The following is a 21,231-nucleotide window of genomic DNA, read 5'->3' as shown; positions in this document are numbered from 1 at the left end:
GCAATGGAGGAATCTCAGCTAAAGCATCCCAGACAGATGGCCATCCAACCTCTGCTTAAAAGCTTTTGAGGAGGAGAGTCCACCGCCTCCAAAGGGAGCCCATTCCACTGCTGAACTGTCCATTCCACTTGTAGTCCAGAACATCTAGAGGGCACCAGGTTGGTAAAGGCCAATTTAGAGGATTGCTTCCAAGCCTAATTCATGGTGCTCATCTGGCCCTTAATAGCCAGGGAGCTGGATATAAGAGCAGGAGAAGAGAGGAGATTTGTGTCCTATCTAGTCCAGCATCCTGGCCAACCAGATGTCTAAGGAAACCCAAAAGTGGATAGAGATAGATAGATAGATAGATGATAGATAGATAGATAGATAGATAGATAGATAGATAGATAGATAAATAGATAGATAGATGATAAATAGATGATAGATAGATAGATAGATAGATAGATAGATAGATAGATGATAGATAGATGATAGATAGAGAGAGAGAGAGAGAGAGAGAGAGAGAGAGAGAGAGAGAGAGAGAGATGATAGATAGATATGCCGGCAGAAGTCCCACCTCCACCTTTGGTCCCCAAAATCTGCAGCTGTCAACTGGCAGCCTACCTCGGGTGAGTAGATAATACTAGGCTGAATGAATGGCCAGCGGCTGAACTGGGGAGAGGCAGTTTGCGCCAATACACCTTCCACGCAATGGCCCTCGTGCCAAGGCCACCTTCTCCGTAGCAGGTGCTTGGTCTGATAGGAGCTGTGTTGAGCAAGGGCTGAGGGTGTTCAAAGGGGCATTTGGCCAGCAGGCAGCTGAGACGCCCAGTGTGAAGCCGCAGAGCCCTCTAACTGGCCTGCAGCAGCTCTGACTCTCCCAGCTGCTGCACCCTGGTTCTGCCCATCTCAGCCTCTGTGCACCCAGAATGAGGTGCAAAATAAGAGAGGCTTAGAAGCCTCTCTAGATTGGCAAACCAAAAGTCAAATGCCAAGAAAGGAGATTGGAGGTCAGCGTCAGGAAGAACTTTCTGAGTGCAAGAGCTGTTTGTCAGCTGAACTGGCTCCCTCAGAAGGTGGTGGCTTCTCCTTCCTTGGAGGTTTAGAAACAGAGGCCAGATGGCCACCTGTCAGGGATTTTTGAGTTGTGATTCTGGCATCACAGATTCTGGCATCAATGACCCTTGGCGCTCTTCCTTTCTATAGGTACGGTATACCCCAGAACCAGAAGTGTTTAATTCCCACCTGGAAAATTATCTCAGGAAATTATCTTTGCCACGCTTTCCTAAAGGCTTGGGAGCACATCTGGGATGTCTGCGAAGCCTCGATTCCACCGGTTCCTGCAAACAGATTCCCCTCCTGCACGGGAGCTGGCTACGATAAGGCGACATGTTTCAAACCCATGTTGTTTTTATTACCGCACAGTAACACACACTACATCTGTTGCTATCTACGACACAGGGGATATGCACACACCAAACGCAGAGACACTGAAGAATAAATTAAAGAGAAAATGGGTTTGCTGCCATTAGAAAAATAATAGTAAACCCAACCGAAGCCCAACAAAGACAGGAGGAGTGTGCAGGGCATGGGTCTTGGTGGATGTGTTTATTTGCTCATATGGCTGACGGGGGACTTCCTTGCTGGAGCAAGCGGCAAAGCCCTTCCTTTTCCTGGAGCCGATACAGCCTCCCACCTCGGCCGTCCTCGGCCATCAAGTGCATTCCCTATCCCCACAGGTGGCCCCATGGGCTGGAGGGCTGGCGGGAGCCCCAGGGAGGAGGGGGCTCCGAGACAAAGCGCGTTCCCCCACAGAGGACAGCCCATGCGTGGCAGTGGGAGGCTGCCCTGTCCTGGCTCAGTCTCCAGAGTTGGTTCCCCCCCTTCCCACGCGGTCCTGTCCGCGAACTGTCTTGCCAGCAGCCTCCTCCCACCTCCCTCCTAGTCGTTGGACGTGACGTCAATGTCTTCTCCGTTGGATTGCTTGGTGGCGATCCGCCATCGGTTGATGTGGTGGGAGCCTTTCTTCTTCTGGTCCGACTCTGGGCCTTCCTCTTCCAACTTCTGCCTCTTGTATTTGGTCCTCCTGTTCTGGAACCAGACCTTCACCTGCGGGAGACACGAAAGCGGAAGAGGCTGAGGAGCTCAGTTTTCCAAGAAAGAGGCAGAATTATTCACCGTACAGTGACTCCAGTTATACAGTGGTACCTCGGGTTACATACGCTTCAGGTTACAGATGCTTCAGGTTACAGACTCTGCTAACCCAGAAATAGTACCTGAGGTTAAGAACTTTGCTTCAGGATGAGAACAGAAATCATGCAGCAACAGCGGGAGGCCCCATTAGCTAAAGTGGTGCTTCAGGTTAAGAACAGTTTCAGGTTAAGAACGGACCTCCAGAATGAATTAAGTACTTAACCCGAGGTACCACTGTACACTTATTTGAAACTGAAGTTGTCCCCACGCACTGCAGCGAGATGGTGTCTATTATCGGCCACCAGGTATGTCATTGCCAGTCACTGGGAAGATTTAGTTGGAGGCTATGCTCTGAGCATGGCACAGCAAAGTGTGCGCAGTCACCCTTTTGGAAAAACATGGCCTGTTCATGAAGAGTAGCAAGAGGACAAAACAAAATGAACTTTTATTATTATTATTATTATTATTATTATTATTATTATTATTTGCATTATGGTATGATTTTATTAAGCATGCAAAGGAGGAATCGCACAATTTGAACCTGCATCCAGCATTCAGAAATCTTTGATTGACATAATGAAATACAGGTGACAATCCTCTCTCTGCTTATACGGCTCTCTAAATACACCAATATATAAGCCCCAAACATTGTTCTCTATTTTTTGTTTGTTGGTAAGAAATGTTTAAATGTGCTCCTAACAGTACTCTTCACCCCATGCCCACTGATCCTGACCACTCTTTTGTTTATTATATCTTTTCATATTGCTATTCATATTATTATTTAGTGTGTTCTTAAGATTTGTAAGCTACATTGTACAATTTTTCTGAATCTTTGTATTTCTTAAAACTGATAAAACTGCAAGGAAGGAAGGAAGGAAGGAAGATGTGGACATGGAGCCTGGAAATTAAGGCCAGGTGGTCTCAATGCATTTTAGAAGTGTTTCTACTAGTTTATTTAAGTAATTAAAACACTTAACTCCTCACTGCCTCTGAACTTGAGCCCAAGAGGCTGGACGGTTGACTGCCTATTTATTCATGCAAAATATTTACTCCAACCTACCCTAGACAATCAAAGCAAGTAAGAATATTTATGTATTCATTTCATTAAAATTATCCACCGTCTGGTTGGTGATGGTGGGAACCCATCACCTGAAAGTCATTTACAATGAGAAGAAAACAATAAAGTTATCAGTAAAAACAGTAAAGGCAACTCTTTAAAACATTCAGAATCTAAAACCAGCAATCGGCTAAAGATGGATTAAACATCTGGTTGGGCTTGTCCAAACAGACATGTTTTTAGTAGGCGCTGAAAAGAGTACAGTGAAGGAGCCTGTGTCATATCAAGAGGCAGGGAGTTCCACAGTGCAGCTGCTGCCATGCTAAAATATGGATTTCTTACAGCTATTGTGTATTGCAAACTAAAACTCCACCCGCACAGATTTTGTGGCATCGAAGAGGCTGTTTCCGCTTGGACAAGGATGGAGGGCGGGTGGCCAGATGGACGGGCAAACAGCTGTCCTCAGAAAGGTTGCAGAGCAACTTATAAAACTTGACTTTGGGGAGAAAGCAGCCCCCCAGGTCAGAAGGAAACCTCCCTCAGGGGGCAAAGTGGTCCATTGCATTGTGGAGGTTGTCAGAGAACACAGAGCAAAGAGACAGCCAGTCAAAATGATGTAATACAGAAATAGGGACACACAAACATATGTCTGATGATGATGATGATGGCTGCTTTAGCTGGGATTCCTGCATGGCAGGGGGTTGGACTAGATGACCCTTGGGATCTCTTCCAATTTTATGATTCTATGCTCTATGTTAGAATAAATGAAAACAGCAGCTCTGCTTTTGCTGTTGAGAACAATCTGAGCACCCTTTGAAAGACGGAACCCTGAGTGCTTCCAGGTGGGATTTTTTGTGTGCATCCCAGCAGCTCATGTATGAAAGCTTAATATGGTGTCATCGTCACTGAAATGCCAGCCTGTACTTTTTGCTACATTTAATCCAGGTTTTCCCATGCTGTGGAAAAAACTGTAAAAACGACCCATTGTACAGCCTCCGTCACTGCTGGTGTAGAAGCTCATTAGCAGAAGAAGACCCAAGTTTTTGTATGGTCAGTTTGTCACATGTGGGGTGACATTTCTGGGGTGTTCCCTCTCATGCCCCCACTTCCTTTTGCTCCTCACCTGAGCGCATTCACAGAGTCCCAAGCCATATTGTTCCCAGCAGCCCAAAGGATGCAAGCTCCCCACTGAACCCACATTTCAGAAGCCAACTCACTTTGCAAGATCTACACCCAGGATTATCTTGGAGAGTGTCATTGCACTTCCTCTATCGGTCTTTAAAAATAAAGAAATTAACAAGGCATTCTGTGCGTGACGGCTTAATCAAATTCTCATAATTTTGCTGCAGATTGAGATACCTAATATCACTTTGAAGAACATAAGGAAAGCGTGCTGGATCAGGCCAAAGGGGGCCCATCCAGTAGCCAGTCTTATTGCCGCCACAACCAGTTGCACACGTCATTCACTCAAATTGCCTAAGAAGGGCTACTGAGTTCATGGCAATGGGGAAATGGGGGGCTTCTTGGCCTCAGTCCCTCTCACCCAGGAATCTCCCACACTTCTGCCTGTCCTACAAAGCACAGGTCCAAGTGGTTTTCTGTTTCCCCTGCTGCTTTCCCCCTGGGAAAACCTGCTCTTTAGTGCTGAATTGGAGTGAACATCAATCCACGGAAAACCTGATTGTGAGAAAGAGCAGTTTCCCCGGGGGAAAACAGCAGGACATAAAGAGGTCTGAATGAGCCCTAAGTCCTAACAGCCCTAAGTCCTGATTTGGGTGGAAGCCCTGCACTCAGAACATACTGAGAGGGTGGCCCGGCTGTGCAGGAACTGCACTCTGCACACGCTCAGAGAAGTCTTCTTCCAGTGTTTGGGAACTGAGCTTGGGGCTCATGAAGGGGGCCTGGGCCGTTGCCCTCACTCTCCCCCACAGAACCCAAGTGCTCAGCAACGCAGGACTAAAATAATGTCAGTCATATAGCAAATCAGTTGGATTTTGTAAGCTGTTTTGATATTTAAAAAGCTTATATGGCAGATATATATATATATATATATTTAAATATAAATTCACAACACTTCAAATTCCTGTGGTGTCCTTCCTCCAAGTTACTACAAAGTCTGTCTGTCCTCTGCTATTCCAAGTTCCAGCCACCTGCCTAGCAATGGAGGATGCGTTTTCCTTCGCCAGCGCAGCCAAAGGAGTTTCTTCCCCACCCGAAAAGCCTCCAGAGCAGAACCTTCAAATGACACCAGTTCACTTTGTAATTTAACTCCTATGTCCTTTTTTACTGGTGTTTTAAAATTGCAAATTCATTAAGAAAAATCGGGGGGGGGGGGGACGCAAGGAGAAAACCAAGCTCACATTAACAATACATTTTTGCATCAGCACATCCATCTCAGTTTACACAAACAGATCAGTACATGCCTTCCAAATGAGTGAATATGTATCCAAGCCGATGTTTATAGAAAGTGCGTTTAAATGGTCTTCATTCCACCGCACAATAGACTGAGCATTTATCCTTCCAGGCTCAAAGTGTAAGTCTCTTAGCGACCCACCAGGTGCATAAAATCCATTCTGCTTCTCTGCATCCTGAGCACATTAACTCAAAGCACAGATACCAACCATTTCAAAAGACTTTTCTTATCTCACCCTTCCTGGCAGATCAGCCTTTGGCGCGCCTGGCTCACCTTTGAGCAAATTTTCGGAGTGAGTGTGCTTGCGAACTGTGGTGCAGCTTTCAAAGCAACAGGTTTTGCAGAATAGCATTAAATTAAATAAAAAGGTGACGTCAAGACAGGAAAGGACACATATTAAGGTATTCTGACAACATGAAATGTTAAGGCACATATACTGGACTGCCAGCTTATGAGCACAGAATTGTAGGCTTGGAAGGGACCCAAAGGGTCATCTCTAGTCCAGCCCCCTGCAAGATAAGCTGGCCAAATGTTCTTCTTTTTCTCTTCTTTGCCAGCCCTGAGCAGGCAGCATCCTGACCCAGACAGGGAGTGCAGATGGTCCATCCGTCATTGTATGGAAGGAGATGCCACCGGGCATTGCACTGACCCGAAGGATCGTGGTGCCGTTTTCAACAAGAGCCCTCTACGGCCCCATAAATTCTGCCTCCTAAAAGTTGTCAGGTTTTCCTCCAAGTTACAGACATGATTACATCCTATTTGGGCAGTGGTACAATTCCTCAAGTCAAAACAGCCTGCTCATCAGCCTTCAGCAAACCCAATCACATCTAGAGAAATAAATGTCATATATAACCAGTGATGTTGAAGTAAATTTTGAAGCAACAGAACTCATCCCGAGAGCCCCCTCCCACAAGGGGGGTCCAAAAATGCAGGCAGCGTGGCAGCACATAACATAATAGCCAATTGAGTACCGTAGGTTCAGCACGACTGCTGTCCTCCCATATTTTCCTCACACAGGTTCAACCTGTAAAACACGCTGAGCTTTAGCCAAAGATCACTGGCTGCCTGGCTGAAACGCAGCATTTAGTAGCTGTTAATTAGAAATGTAAACCATCTTGCAAAGGTTGCCGTTTAAACTGCTAGCATGAAGCAGGAATCCTACCAAATAAAAGGAAAGAAGTACCCAGCCACTGCTAGATGATTTTCCTCATTCACATGGTCATTTGTGCCAAACAACAGTAAAACTTGGAAGCCTCATTCTCACCTCATGTTGGGTCCACCAACAAGACCACCATTTGGAATTTTGAATCGTGTTGTGGGCAGCCCTCCTGCTCCTGTTGCTTCTCTCCAACCCCACATTCCACTTTTTCATATCGCTCCCCTTTCTCCGCCCGACTCTCTCAGTCTCTCTGCTTTCTGTCCAGCTGCTCAAGTGTCAATCCGAAAGCACAGAGAGCCGAGAGAGGAAGTGGGAAGAAGCGTCCTTTTTCCAACTTCCTTCTTAAGTCTATCTATCTTTCAAGCGGGGCAGGAGTAAGCACGTTTGCCACTTTGTGAAAAGTCTGGCACAGATTTGCATCAGCCCCCATTTCTGGCGCAAGGATTTTTTCTCTCATTGACTCTGATGGGAGGGGGTGGAATTAAAAAGTGGACCGCTTCAATCTGCAGATTCGGCACTTTTCCAGGTGCCACAGAATACCCTCACCACATCTGGAAGAACTTGGTATTTTAGTGTGGCAGCACAGACACGTTGGAACTCCCTACCTATTGATACTGACTGCTGATTCAGGACTTTAAATTGTGCTTTTATATCAAATTTCCTTTTCTGCGTATACTGTAATGTGTTACTGTTGCTATGGCCATTGGCTAATGCGAATAAAGTTTTATCTCTCTCTCTCTCCTGCCTATTGATAGCAATCAGGCACCTTCCCAGTGCTCTTTCCAGCATCTGCCAAAAACATTCTTATTGAGACAAGCCTACGCAGACGTTTGAAAAGAAAGTATGAGCTTTAATTTGTTTTAGTCTATTCCATTGCTTTCTGTATGTTTTAACTGCCTGCATGCTTCAAATTACGGTTGTAAAATTGTTAGTGATGGTTTTAATTTTTTTATCTTTTTGCTAAACCGCTTGAAGGTTTTTCTACAATCAAGAGGTACAGTGGTACCTCGGGTTACATACACTTCAGGTTACATACGCTTCAGGTTACAGACTCTGCTAACCCAGAAATAGTGCCTCGGGTTAAGAACTTTGCTTCAGGATGAGAACAGAAATTGTACTCCGGCAGCAGCGGGAGGCCCCATTAGCTAAAGTGGTGCTTCAGGTTAAGAACAGTTTCAGCTTAAGAACGGACCTCCGGAACGAATTAAGTACTTAACCCGAGGTACTACTGTATATAAATTTTATGAAATAAATGCATAAATGAAAATAGCTGCCACTGCATCTCCAAGCGCCCTGCCCTCGTTTCCATGAGAACATATAAGACATGGTGTAACACAGCACTTTCTCACCAGAACACGCCACTGCCACAGAAGACCACAACTAGGGCCACATGGGGAGGAAAGGCACTTTGCACAAACAGCTTGACTGTCCAGAAGCCCCAGAGGTGCATTGCTAACAGAAAGAGCTCCCTTGCTTTGGGAATCCAGCAGTACTCAACCAAATCTGGGCGGGAAGCCCACAGTCAGCGCATAGCTAGCATGGCCAGGAGCCACTGATGGCCTTCATCAACTAGAACAGGGGCTCCCAAACTGTGGTCCGTGGACCCCTGGGGGTCTGCAGGGTCCCTGCATGTCTGTGGATTTGTGGCTGAGGCTCGGAGACAACTCGCCCATCACCAGCACCCTGTTGGTTTGGAACTGTATCTTGTTATGGCTTCCTTTGCTCATTATATTGTATTCAGTGGAATTCAAACTGCAATGCAAAATATAACAAACAGAAGAAGCAATGCAAATTACAAACCACAGAGCATCTAGCCCAGCATATTGCAATTGTTAAAGGGGCAGAAAAATCATTGAGGGGCCCATCCAGACTCGCAGAGATCTTTAAGTAACCGGGGGGAGGGAGGGGGGAGTTTGGGAATCACTGACATAGCAGGTTGTTGGGTCACAAATGGTTGTGTGTGCAGTAGGCCAGACTTCTTAGAATTAAAATATGGATTCCGATTATTGATGTTTTTAAAAAGAGAAAAGAAATCCCACAGCTCCATCACAAAGAGGCAGTTTGCACAGTTCCTAGAAATAATGGAAATAGTGTACGGTCTTTGTGCAAGATTTTTTTTTTGAAAGACACTTTCTCTTGCATTTCCTCTTCATGGGCCTGCAAGTCTGAAGAATATTGTTCCCGTTTTGCAGGAAAGGAACCAAGGCTGGAAGCGAGTCAGTGAGCCCAGGGCTCAGAGGGGGCTCAAGACCCCTCCCTGTGCATATTCCACATGCTCCGGGCAGGATTCCACTGTCAAACAAAACCGCAGCAGCAGGAGTAAGGGGCTCCAGCAGGGTGTCCGCGTATATTACAAGAGGCCAGGCATTCGCCCTCTGGGACACGACAAGGGAACTGTTTGAAAGAGGAGACAAGGAGGGGCTGCCAGTACAAAGCACATGCGCCACCAGCCACGTGCGCAGGACCCACGTCCAAAGAGAATCCCAGAGATGCTGCACTGCAGGCACAGCCCTCGCTCACCCAGCTCCAGCTGGAAGGTATGCAGAGGAGCGGGGCCAGGGAATTGGGTGAAGGGGCCCTCGGGTCCCTTCCAACTCCACAAGTCTATGGTTCGATGACACGTGTGCACACACAAGTGGAAAGCCAGTGCAGCCAGAAAGTGAAGTATGGGTCCAATGGGGTCCGTGCGGCAACCACATTGGGCAGAGGCCAAGCGTCTTCTTCCTAACTCACTAAGGGGTGAGGCAGGCAGCACTGGCACTTTGGAACTCACTGCACTGTTTTCGTTACCGGCTTAAAACATTTTTGTTAGGCAAGCCTACCCAGATGTCGAGGCAGGTTTTAATCTGCTTTTAGCTTATTGCTGATATTATCTTTTGAGCTGCTTTTACTCAGAATGTTATTGCTTTGTTCTCTATGTAAACCACTCTGAGGGTTTTTTTAAACAATCAAGCGGTGCATAAGTGTAAATAAATAAATATCCCGCTGCACCCGGCATTTCTACAATACTGGGAATCCCCACCACTGCCATCCTGATGGGAACAGCTGTCCGAGGGAGGCAAAATGTTGCAAGCAGGTGGTTTTACCTGGAGCCCTTTGCTTCCTAAAACCAGCAGCATTTTAACTCCTGGCCTCCGAGCCTTCATTGTCTGAGGAGAGCCAAGTTCTGCAAGGGAGCCTCGGGACAGGACTGGTCCTCTAATATGTGAGAGAAGGAATGTAGAAAATGGGATCCCCAAATATTATCGCAAAGAAAGAAAGTGTTTTAAACAAAAAATACTAATAGAAAGGTCAACCATATTGTAGATTATCATTATTTAAGCCACAGGGCGGTTTTTAAAATACTGATGAAATCCCAAGCAATTTTTGAGATGCTTGCCTGCTTCCTAGACCTGGAGAGAAGGGGGGGGCACAGGCCCCATTCTTGCAGAAAGCCTCTTCGCTCCCAGGAGGCTGAGTGGGATGCCTGGCACTCACCTGGGTCTCTGAGAGGCTGAGGCTGCTGGCCAGCTGCTTGCGTTCTGCCCCCACCACATAGTGGTTCTTCTCAAAGGCCCGCTCCAGTCGCAGGAGCTGTGAGGGCGAGAAGGCCGTGCGGATCCTCTTGGGCTTCCTGGCAAAGGGGCCGTGTAAGAGCAGGCTCTCCTGGGACACTTCGCCGCCTGAGGAGAGAAGGCTGGGTATTAGGGTCCACTCCACAGTGTCAAAAGCCATCTCCCACCTCCTGCCTCCACCAGGCAAGAGCTCAGCTGTGCAAGGAGCCAAGCCACCAACAGATGCAAAGAACAAACGAGGAAGGCCAAGTGGATGAGAGGTCGCCGGATGGGCCAGGACACCCGTTCCCAGACACTTCTACTCCTGCCCCAAGTATAAGCATTGGCATGTGTAGTCCTCTGGCAGAAGAAATTGGAGAGAACACTGCTTGGCGGGACCAGGCCTGCGTGAGCTGCCTTTGTGGCCTCATCAACTCCAATTTCCTCCTTGTTTTATTTCCAGAAAGGAAGCTGCTCTAACTCAATTGCAGCGGCAATTGCTCTGTGAGTGGGGCTTGAATGAGGCAGGCTGTGGTCTTAGAGTTGCACCCGCATAGCCTCTGCAGGGAGTTCTGCAACAGAAACCTTTTAGGAAAGACAAAACGGCTTGAGTCATCCTCGCTTTGAGGGTCAATGGGGGTGGACACACAGACCTGCCTTTGGCCTACTTTTTGGACAAAGCAATTAGCTCACCAGAACCTGAGAAGGTGCTCTCCCCTAAATCAGCATTCAGAGATGGGTTTCTTTGCAACTGGAGTGGAAAGCTATCGCAAAGCCCAGATCCAGTTAATTCATTTCAAATGTTTGTTGATTGCCCTTGGTCAACAGATTCCAGAGCAAGGTACAAAAGTGTAAATAAAATTAATTCATGTAACAAAAATAATTCATGCTACTAATAATCAAATAAGCAGAATAAAATACAAGAAAACAAAATATAAGAGAAAACAAAAAAGGCAGGATGGGACCCAGATCCCAAAATCACCTGTAGTCTAAAACTCCCAGGTCTTCAGCCAGTGGGGAAACCAGGAGCCCAAATGCACAGCCCAGCAACTGGGAGGGCTACTGGGGGCCCATTTGTGTGCAGGCATGAAATATAACCTTTCCACACGCACCCTCCAAAAATGCACACATGCAAAAGTAAGGCAGAGTCCCAGTTACAAATTACTTTTTAAAGCGGTTGACGGAAAAGCTGGAAAATACCCTCCCGTACCTAAGGTAAAAGAGAGGACAAAAGAGAGAGCAAATATCCACAGGGTTGATTCTGCTCTGCTTGAAAGGAACAACCTGGATCTAAAGACTATTATTTGTTGGTTCAGGTTTAGGATAGCGGTTCATGCCCCCCCCCCTGCAAGCTGCATGTGGAAGAATGAGGCGCCTACTTTGTCTTCTTGCTTAGAGATGCAGATAATTTTTGCCCGGCTGATCTAGAGGCTGAGTGGCCTGGGAGAGAGGTGGCATTTTCCTACCGCTGTTGTATACATTTTTTTAAAATTTAGATTTCAATTTTTATTAATTTCAGTTGTGTTAATCCCTATGAAATACACACATTTAGTTGTTTTTACTTTCATTATTTGTAAAATGATCATTATTATTTATCCAGCATAAATTAATGGGGTCTGAACATATTCAGCTTTGGCCCTTTTGTTTTAAACTGCTTTTTATTATTGTGTTTTAATGTTGTAGCCTGCCCTGGGACCTTGGGGTGAAGCATGTGTTATTAATAAATATTAACGATCATAACACGAACAGGCAGCTACCATGTTTCTATGTGACCCAGGGGCCTTTCTGCGTCTCCGTTCAAAATAAAATCTCATGCCATTAATCTCCAGAAATAAAAGGGAGAGAGCAGGCCCCTGCCTTCCTTTGGGGGCTCCCTCTGCCCAGAGTGGCTCCCCGTTCCCTGAAATTGTCCGGGTGCCGCGTAAATTCCATTAAGCACAGAAAATCTGTGGCTGCTCAGGACGGGCTCTTCAGAACGCTGCTGACCATTTTTACACTTCATAAACCTCTTTGCTTTCTTTAGAAAATGGGTTGATCAGTTTTATTAATAAAGGGGGGATTAAATACTAAATGAATAATAGAGAAATGACCTGATGCACTACAGAGCAATAAATTCCAAATACACAAATTATGCTCTAGCACCATATACTAGAATTCCAGCCGAACTTCCCATCAGGAATTTGAGTGAATTCATCGGGGAGAAAATGCTTTGCTTTAGGAAACTAAAAGGAGGGTTCTGCCGATTTCGCCCACAGAACCCTCAAATGTCCTCACAGCAGACAAACAAATATAGAAGCATTCCTTTCTGAAGGACACTTTGCCGACACTGAGATCCACACTCCTTTTGTGCAAACAGGGACCACCATCCCAAGTGGTTAATTTAAAGGGGAGAAAAAACATGTTTCGAGAAAGGATGGTTGCTGTGTGTCTGGGAATACACTGGGCTGGGCTGGGAGGGGGAAGGACTCAAGTTTTTCTTCTGAAAGTGCATTTGTTTTGGGAGCAACTTAAAATAGGCTTGGTGCTAGAACATCTTGGCTGAATAAGCAGTTCAAGTGCTGCTCAATTAGAGTTTGTCCACTGGGAAGCTTTCCTCTACAGGCCCCGGGGATGGCGGGAGAAGATAAAGACCCCTCTCCTCTTTGCAGTGGTCCCTGTTCAGCTTGGTGGGGCTGGCAGAGGGGGAATTCACCCCAGAGTCTGCCAAGTATTGTTTTAATGGGTGTCCTGCCCCCCAATATACCCTAGAGATTAAGAGATCATCTCATCAACAGAGCATAGTGTAATGATGACAATCTATCGTAATTTTATGTTGTGAACCACCCTGAGATCTACGGATGAAAGGAGGTATACGGATTTAACACATAAATAAAAATAAATAAACCAGGTTACCATAATTCTTGCTATCCCCCCCCCCCAAGCTTAAACGTGATGAGCGGCATACTAGCTAAAGCACTTCATTTTCAGATTTCCAAGTCTGGATTTTCTACCTCCAAAAAGACCCTTCTATGGATTCATTTATTCTTATTCACTTACTAAATTCAGAACCTCTCACTCTAAGTCTCTGAATAGCACGCAGTGAAAAAGAAAATAAAAACAGGAAGAAAACACCATTACTTCAATTATAAAACCCAACATTTCACATGGCACAAACTCAGGCTTGATTTATTCAGTTTAATAGTATTAATAATTGGTAATAGTAATAATAATAATAATAATAATAATAATAATAGCAGCGATAATTAAATTTCTATACCACCCTTCATTCAAAGATCCATTGGGCAATTTGCAACATAAAAAATGCATCTTAAAATCTCCCTGAAATAAAAGAGTCTCTTCTGGCTTTCCTAAATACCAAGCAAAGTCTTGTAGACATGGAACCCACAACCCTGGTGTGATGCCACAGAAAAAGTTGGAGATCTTACAGGCACCTGCTGCACTTCCGACAGCGAAGGTGGTGGTGCTGGTCAGTCCAAGACACACACCCCAAAGACCTGAGGACACTAGGTGGGATTCGCTTGGGGAAAGGCCACTTTTAGGAAACTGTGGCAGGATGGCGAAGTCAGCCTGGCAATGCCCACTGCTTTGCCAGCCACTGATGCCTTGTCTCTTTCAGGGAAGACCCACTTTCAATGCCGGAGCAAACAAGAGTGTAGATTGCACCAGCCCTGGGAGGAGAGACTCCAGGCCTATTTCAGGAGAAAAGTTTTGTGCTAATCAATGAAGTGAAGACAAACCACCAGCTCCATCATCATTTCACATCCACTGCCTTGCACATCGATCCCATGCCAAAGCTAAGCCGTATCATTTGCCAGAGAGGACAGTTAAAGCGTCCACTTAAACTCCCAAGTTAATAAAAGCAAGGAGACTTAAAAACGGGCTTAATTTCTGCAGGATAGTTAGTTAACAGGGATGATGATAGTTTACAACACAACAACAGTGCAGGACAGAAGGGGGGGGCGGTGTCTCTGCCCAGAAAGCATAAAAAAAACACAACTGTGGTGATGAAGGCCAATATGTCGGAGGCAGACACGCACACAGGTCTTTCTGGAATTTCAAAGAGAGAAACCCAAGGGCCATACTCGATAGCAGGGAAAAAAAGCCAACAGCATAACGATCAATTTAATCACTGGCGACTGGCTGCTCGCGGAGGAAAACCCAACATTTGCTGCAAGGGCAACGTGGATGAAGGCACAGAGCAAGGCGGGCAGTTGTGGGGGGGGGGTAGGGGCTGCCCAGTGAGGGGGGGTGACCTCCTCCCAGGGTCAGAGTCCCTTTGCCAGCATGTGCTGAAACAACTGGGGTCCTCCGACAGGGCACTGCAACGTGGGGTCTTGATTTTGGGACCAGGAGTGGGGGGGTGGGGGGGTAGAGGAGGAAGAACACACCTGCCAGGCTGAGAGGAATGGAGGGGGGAAGCCAACGCCCCCTGCCTCCCCCCACGTTTTAAGATTCCCAGAAGGCTTTCTCGAGGGGGGAAAAAACCACTGGTAAGACCTTCCTAGGTTTTATAGGGCTCAACAGGTGCTGAGGAAACCCAGGAAGAAAGGGGGGGGGCAGAGACACCCAGCGCGAAGCTGTCCCTGCAGATGAATGTGGATGCCTGGTTTAATCTGCTTTTAGTTTACTGCTGATTTTATCTTTTAAAGAGTTGTTTCTACTGATAATTGTTGTATTCTCTTTGTAAACCGCTTCGAGGGTTTTCTCCCTGTCAAGCAGCGTGTAAATTTTATGAAACAAACTGAAATGTTGGTCCAGCGCCGCGGGGCTGCTTCGCCAAGGCGGCTCCTTCTCCTTCTGGCCGATGATGGAAGCACTTTCGGTGCTCTCGGTTCCCCGGGTCTACCCGGTCCGAATAGGAGCCGGGCGGAGCCATCGGACCTCGGCCTCCAGGAGCCGCTGCGGCTTCCAGGGAGCTCAGAGCCCCGTCCATGTCTGCTGGAGGCCTGGCCGGCCAGTGGCTCCGGGCTTCCAAGGGACGGGAGGCCCCGCGCGGATCCCCGTCAGCCAAATTCGCCCCGGACCAGAAGCGTGTCTGGCCGGCGGCAATTTCGCGAACCGAGCAATGCTTTTGCGGGGCTGGCGAGAGAACGCAACCTGCAGCGGCGGCGTTCTTTCCAGTCGCGATCCTGATGCATTTGCGCCCTCCGAGACACAGGAGCGCGTCCAGGGAAAACCGTTGGCCCTGCTGCAGCCTCGTTCCCTGGCTGGCGTGCGAGGGGGCGCCGCGGGGGCTTAATCCCCTCCTGGGCGCGGAACAAAGACCCTTTGATGGGCCGCTCTCCTTTCACGCGCCGGCCGGGGATGGGAGCGAGACGCGGGCTGGATTTGCATTTCCAACGTGGTAATGAGAGTCGGCCTGAGGAAGGACCCGTCGGGGGGCGGGCACGGGCTGCTCTCCCGTCCCGGGCGGGCCAGAGCCAAAGCCTCACGCTCTCCGTCGAAGGAAGGGCCGTGGGCAGGGAGGGGCGACTCACGGCACCAAAGAGCCGTCCAGGCGAGGCCAGGAGAAGGCGGACGCGCCGTCGAGGCAGAAGCTGCGCAGCGCCTGGTCCGCGCGAGGCAGGATCGCTGCTCCCGCCTTGGAGGGGCGAGCACCCTTTCAAGCCCACCTCCTCTTTTGCTGAGCCCTGCCCTTCTGCGTCGGAGCTTGTCTGTGCCCCGCGAAACCTGCCCAGATTTGGGGCCAGATCGGCCCCCCTCCCATTCCGGTCCCAGAGAGGCCTGCGCTACCATCTTCGCCTTTCCGCGCAAGATTCGGGTCGGGCGCCCCTTTCCGCGAGACTCCGCAATCAAGCGTCGTTGGTTTCATTATTAGAAACAAGGATTTGCAGAATCGTTTTTTCCTGCGAGGACAGGATGACTCCGGAGTCACGACGCGGAGGTCCCACGTTTTCCTGCTTCGATATTTAAAGGATACAAAATAAAACTACGGCTCCCGCCTCTTTGCGGGGAACCTGAGGTGGAACCGCGGCTTTCGTGAAAGGGCATTTCCCTGGCAGAAAAGCCCCGCGCTGCTCGCCTTTAGGCGGATCCTTCGTTTCCGATATTTCTTTCTCTTTCCACCTCCTCCCTCCCCCCACAAAAAAATTAAAAACCGGGGACACAATCCCGTCACAATTCTGCACTTTCGAATCTCGTCTATTTCTTTAGGAGATTTCAGAGCCTGTTTAAAACGAGATAAGCTTAAAAGGACTTAATTTATCGCCCCGAGACTCAAAAATCAGCGCCCCTTGATTTCAGGATCGCCGATTGTCGGCCGAAATACAAAATATCTAGCAATTAAGTTGCGCCGACGGCGGGGATTTCGGTGCCAAACATTTCGCCTTCGTCAAATTTCGAACTGGCGACGGCGGGGCTCCAGGTTTCATCTGGGACCGCCAAGAAAATTCCCAACTGGGTTGTGGGTTTCAGAAAAAATTCCGGGGCAAACGGATTGTTTTCCCTTTGTTATTCTTTCCACCTTAACCAGGTATAATTTCCCCCTCGCACACCCAGCCACCCGCTCCATCCACGAGAGTCTCTCGCCCACAAAAAGGGGCTCCTGTCGCCGCGAATAGGTTCCTCCAGCCCTGGGAGCGGGAAATCCAGGCCGGGTCGTGGACGGGGGGGGGGTCCCCCAGGCAGTCCGCAAGATTAAAGGGTCTGGTTCCCCTCACTTACCTGGAAGAAGGGTCCCCCACCCCAGGGGAGAATAGAAGAAAATATAATCGTATTATAGCGAAACAAAAAAAGAGAATTCTGCCATTCTCAGGGTGGGTCAAGAAATTATTTCTGCGCCTTTATAATTTATTAACAACCATAGAATCATAGAATCATAGAGTTGGAAGAGACCACAAGGGCCATCGAGTCCAACCCCCTGCCAAGCAGGAAACACAGATCCAGAACTCCCTGGAGAAAGGAGGGGAAAGCGCGATTTTCAGAGCAATTTATTTCCGAGAGAAAGTACGTGGAATAGGACCCCCACCCCCAACCTCGCGCAACTCATGCGCACCCCGTTCCCGAAGGCCAAGACACCTTTCGCCGTTTCCTTGCATTTAATTGTGTTCGACGGAATATTTGGAGGACTTAGAGCTACCCGATCCAGGCAAAGGGTGCAGTCGTGGGGGGCAGGAGCAACAGCTCCCACTCTCCCCCCCTCTGTTCGTGTTGCCTCTGCCCCCCTAGAAAGAAGCGGGGAGACGCGGAGCAGATTCAAGCCGCGCCCGAGGCAGAGAACGGGGCTCCGCTGCGGAGGAAGCGCCGCCGACCCCGCGCCCCGTCGGCAAATGTCTAAAAGGGGGACTGGTTGAATGGCCGGGGGTCTTTCCATTCAATTTACTTTCGTTTATAAGAGGAAAAATCCTTCTTAAAACCAAGACGCGAAAGACCCTGAGCTTCGAACCTCCTCTGGAACTTCCACGCCGCCTTGCCGGACAGAGGCGGAAGGTTCAGGGCCACGTCCGACGGAGGACCCTTCCGGGCTGGACTGGCAGCCGAGAGGCCCATCGAGGGAAGCCCGAGGCGGCTGCGGAAGAACGGCGAGCCCACGGGAAGAAAGCTACGGGTCTGGAGACTTTCTGGGTAAACGGGCCGCCGGCAGCAGCAGCAGCGTCCGCGGGAACGCCGGCCTTGCCTGGAAGCGCTCTGGCTGGCCTCTCGACCACAAGGGCCCTGGCTGGTCTCAGCCCCCTTGGCTGCTGCTGTGCCCCACAGTGAGGCCCTTCTGCTCTCTCCCCCCCCCCCCACCGCGGGTCTGTCTTGCCTTCCCATTAAGCAAAGGCCATCCTTGTCCGGAGAGCTGGACTTGAGGACACTGCTGACCCTGGAAACCGGCCCGTGACTTGGGGAGGGGGCTTAGCCGTGGAAGAATCCTCGCCAGCACGGCCGAAGACCTATGGGACCAGGAGCGCCTGCTTAGCTGACCGATCCGGAGTTAAACCCATTGGCCAGTTTGGCTCAGGGACGTCTACACGGGCTTTCAGCAGCGGCTCCCCAGCGTTTCACACTCGGGTTTGGGACTCTCCCAGCCATACCTGGAGACGCCATTGGGTCAGAGTCGGTGGGCGGGGGCGGGGGTCGGAGGGCTCCTGCCCAGCGCCCAACACGCCCGAACCAGCCGCCCCCAGACCTAGGCCTCTCCTTCAGCGCCCCCCCTTTCTTCCTCCTCCGCCTCCCTCCCAGTCCCACCGGCCCTTACCTTGGAAGCGATGCCCGAAGAAGCGGTTGCGCAGCACCCAGGGGTAGAAGTTGAGCGGGTCGCGGGGCTGGGCGCCGAAGAAGGGGTGCGGCGAGGGCGGGAGGTGCGAGGCGGCCAGCTGGGGCGGGTGGACGGCCAGGGCGGGCGGGTGGCTCACGGCCTCGGGGAAGAGCAGCTCCGGGCTGCTGTAGAGAGAGCGCCCGGCGGCGGCTGCCGAGCCCTGGAAGCCGTGCGCGAAGGCCTCGACGGCGGCGCTGGCCGGGTAGCCGAGGGAGGCAGCGGCGGCCGGCCGGAGGGGCTCTTCGCCCAGCGGGTGGCTGTCCTTGCCCACCAGGGACTCGATGGTGAAGCAGCGCTTGGCCGCCGTCGCCCCCGGCTGGAACATGGCGCTCGACGGGGCGAGCGCGAGCGCGCGTGTGCACGGGGCGCCCCGGGCGCGGGTGCAGGAGGGCGCCACGACGGTCGCGCCGGGCGGACGGGCGGATCCAGCGGCGGCGGCGGCGGCGGCAGCAGCAGCAGCCGGCGGGGGAGCCTCCCGACGGCCCGGCTGCCAGCGAGAGCCAGGCGGGCTGGGCCAGGCGGGGCGGCTCCGGGGAGAAGGAGGAGGCGGCAGCGGCAGCGGCAGCGGCACGGACACTCGCGCCTGTCCCCACGACGCGCGCTCACCCCCGCCGCTCCCTCCGCCCGCCCCATCCACCCGGTGCGCAGTGGGCGCGCTCCTGGGCTAGCCGTCCAGATAAGCCGAGTACCTGCCGGGCCGCCCCCTCTGATTGGCCAGCCTCACCTGCCCCGGGGTTGGGGAGGGCACGTGGGAAGGGGAGGGCGGAGGGGAGGAGGGAGCGGGGTCGCCGCCAAAAGGCGGAATGGAGCGCCGGGGAGGCTGCGCCGCCGCCGCTCTGGACCCGCCCTCAGCTCCCCCTCCCCGCTGCCTCAGCCCCCTCGGAAGAAGAAGGGGGGGGACAGAAAGAAAGCCTCTGGAGCGCTTTCGCCGTCTTCCCGCCTCCGTCCGATCGGCACCTGGAAGGAACCTTTCTCGACGTGGAACTGGCGGCAGGTAGGCGGTGCCCCCTCGCCAGAGGAAGGGAGGGGGGAGCCGAAAATGGGGCTTGGAAACGCGGGCCTGCGCTTTCTCCCGACGACGCTGGCACCCGCGGATTCTCCCTTCCTTAAGCCCGTTGGGCAGGAAGCAGGTGGGCTTGGGGCTTAATTTTTGGCTGGGGGTGGCATGGGCCTAAGTCTGGTGTGGCGCCCCTTCCTTGCTCAGGCTGCTCAGTCCCCTTTCGGGGCTCCCTGGTGCCCCTCTCTCCCGCTGCGAGGCTCGGGGAAAGTTCCCCGGGATCTGCCGGGGAGCCCCGGAAGCTTCCCCGGAGGGCGCCGCGGATCGTTTCCTCTCCAAGCTGAAAGGGGCGCCGGGAGAGCCGGGAGGGTCCCTACGCAGACTTACGCGCACAGTCGTGGCTTTTTTTAGGGTTCTCGGCGAACCAACCTGCTGCCTGCCTTTCCGATGCCGAGAACGGCCCTTTCTTTCCCTCAAAGGGCCTCAGCGGCCCGCGGAAGACACGCGTTCCTTCCGCGGCCCTCCTACAGGGCGGCTCTGCCGTTCTTCCTTTCCCGGCCCCCGACGCCTCTCCTTTGGTCCTGGAGCAGACGCGCCCTGAGTTGGATGGAATCCCCGATGGAATCCCGTTCTCTGCGTGGGGACCCTTCCTGAGTGCGCGCCCCCCACCATTTTGCCCGGAATCCCGAGGCTGCCGCGAGATTGGTGAGGCCGGCCCGCCCCCTCGGGGTCCCCCTCGGGCTGAGCTGTCCCTTTAGGGACCCGCAGGTGCTTTTCTGAAAGGGGGGTACCGGGAAGAGAGAGACCGGCAGCTCCGGGCTCTTGCGCTTTTGGACAGCCTTGACATTCGTGGGGCAGCTTCGTCCCTCGAGCCCGAATTCTGGGTTCTGAAGGGGAGAGAAAGAAGGAGCCTTTGCGAAGGGATGCCGCGGAGGTGGGGACTATTAGACAGAATTGAGAGGCGCCCGACGCCCGCGGAAGCAGTGCCGAGGCGGAGAGCGGAGCCGGGAGAGCCGCGCCCGGCCAGCCGTGGAGGACGCGGCCGAAGCCGTTAGCCCAAAGCTGGTCTCGGGAGACCGAGGCAAGATCCGCGCCGGGCGGGAAGGCGAGGGCCCAGCGGGAACAAAGGCGGAGGGGGCCGGGAAGGGACACTTTGCGCGTGTGAGTGGGTCTCTCCTTCACCCCGAGGAATATGTTTTTGCGGGGTCCCAGGCTGGCACTTCTCCACAGCCGAAACGCTCTTTCCGCGACGGGGATCTCTTTCCCAGCTCCGGGCCTTCCTGGCGCCGTCCGGTGCTCCTCGACTCGCCCCTGGAGAGAAAGGAAACCGAATCGGCGGCATTTACGGTGAATAGGAAGGGACACTATATCTGCCCCTCCCCAGCAGCCACACACAGAGAAGGATAGTAAAGAGCTTGGCTATATTTGGGGGGGGGGGGGGAGTTAGGGGCAGCGGGAGCGAAGCGGCCGGGAGGGTCTGGCTTGCGAAACGTCGCGAGGTGCTTGGCGAAGGGCACTTTGGGGGTGTTAGATGGCAAGAACCGATTCAGACATCGAAGGGGGAGAGGGAGAGGCAGGGAAGCGCCCCACGGGGAACCCGGCCTCTCTTTGTGTCGGGTCTCGGCCGCTTCCTTCCTCGGACTGTTCCTGAAGGGATCCAG

The 21,231-nt window shown here is 51.4% G+C and overlaps 1 protein-coding gene across 1 annotated transcript; it reads right to left on the bottom strand.

Annotated features, from left to right (window-relative positions):
* Window positions 1-1,371: 1,371 nt before the first annotated feature.
* EMX1 (empty spiracles homeobox 1) lies at window positions 1,372-19,012 on the bottom strand. The gene is made up of 3 exons (XM_081021243.1): window positions 18,514-19,012; window positions 10,279-10,463; window positions 1,372-2,088 (listed from the first exon to the last, which is right to left on the bottom strand). The coding sequence occupies exons 1-3, from the start codon at window positions 18,896-18,898 to the stop codon at window positions 1,921-1,923; spliced, it is 738 nt and encodes a 245-aa protein (XP_080877369.1). The 5' UTR covers window positions 18,899-19,012; the 3' UTR covers window positions 1,372-1,920.
* Between the last annotated feature and the right edge of the window lie 2,219 nt (window positions 19,013-21,231).

This window comes from Podarcis pityusensis, assembly GCF_964106645.2.
Source record: "Podarcis pityusensis genome assembly, chromosome: 9".
Classification (NCBI taxonomy): domain Eukaryota; kingdom Metazoa; phylum Chordata; class Lepidosauria; order Squamata; family Lacertidae; genus Podarcis; species Podarcis pityusensis.
Note: the sequence above shows the minus strand (reverse complement) of the source record. Positions and strands in the feature narration are given on the sequence as shown.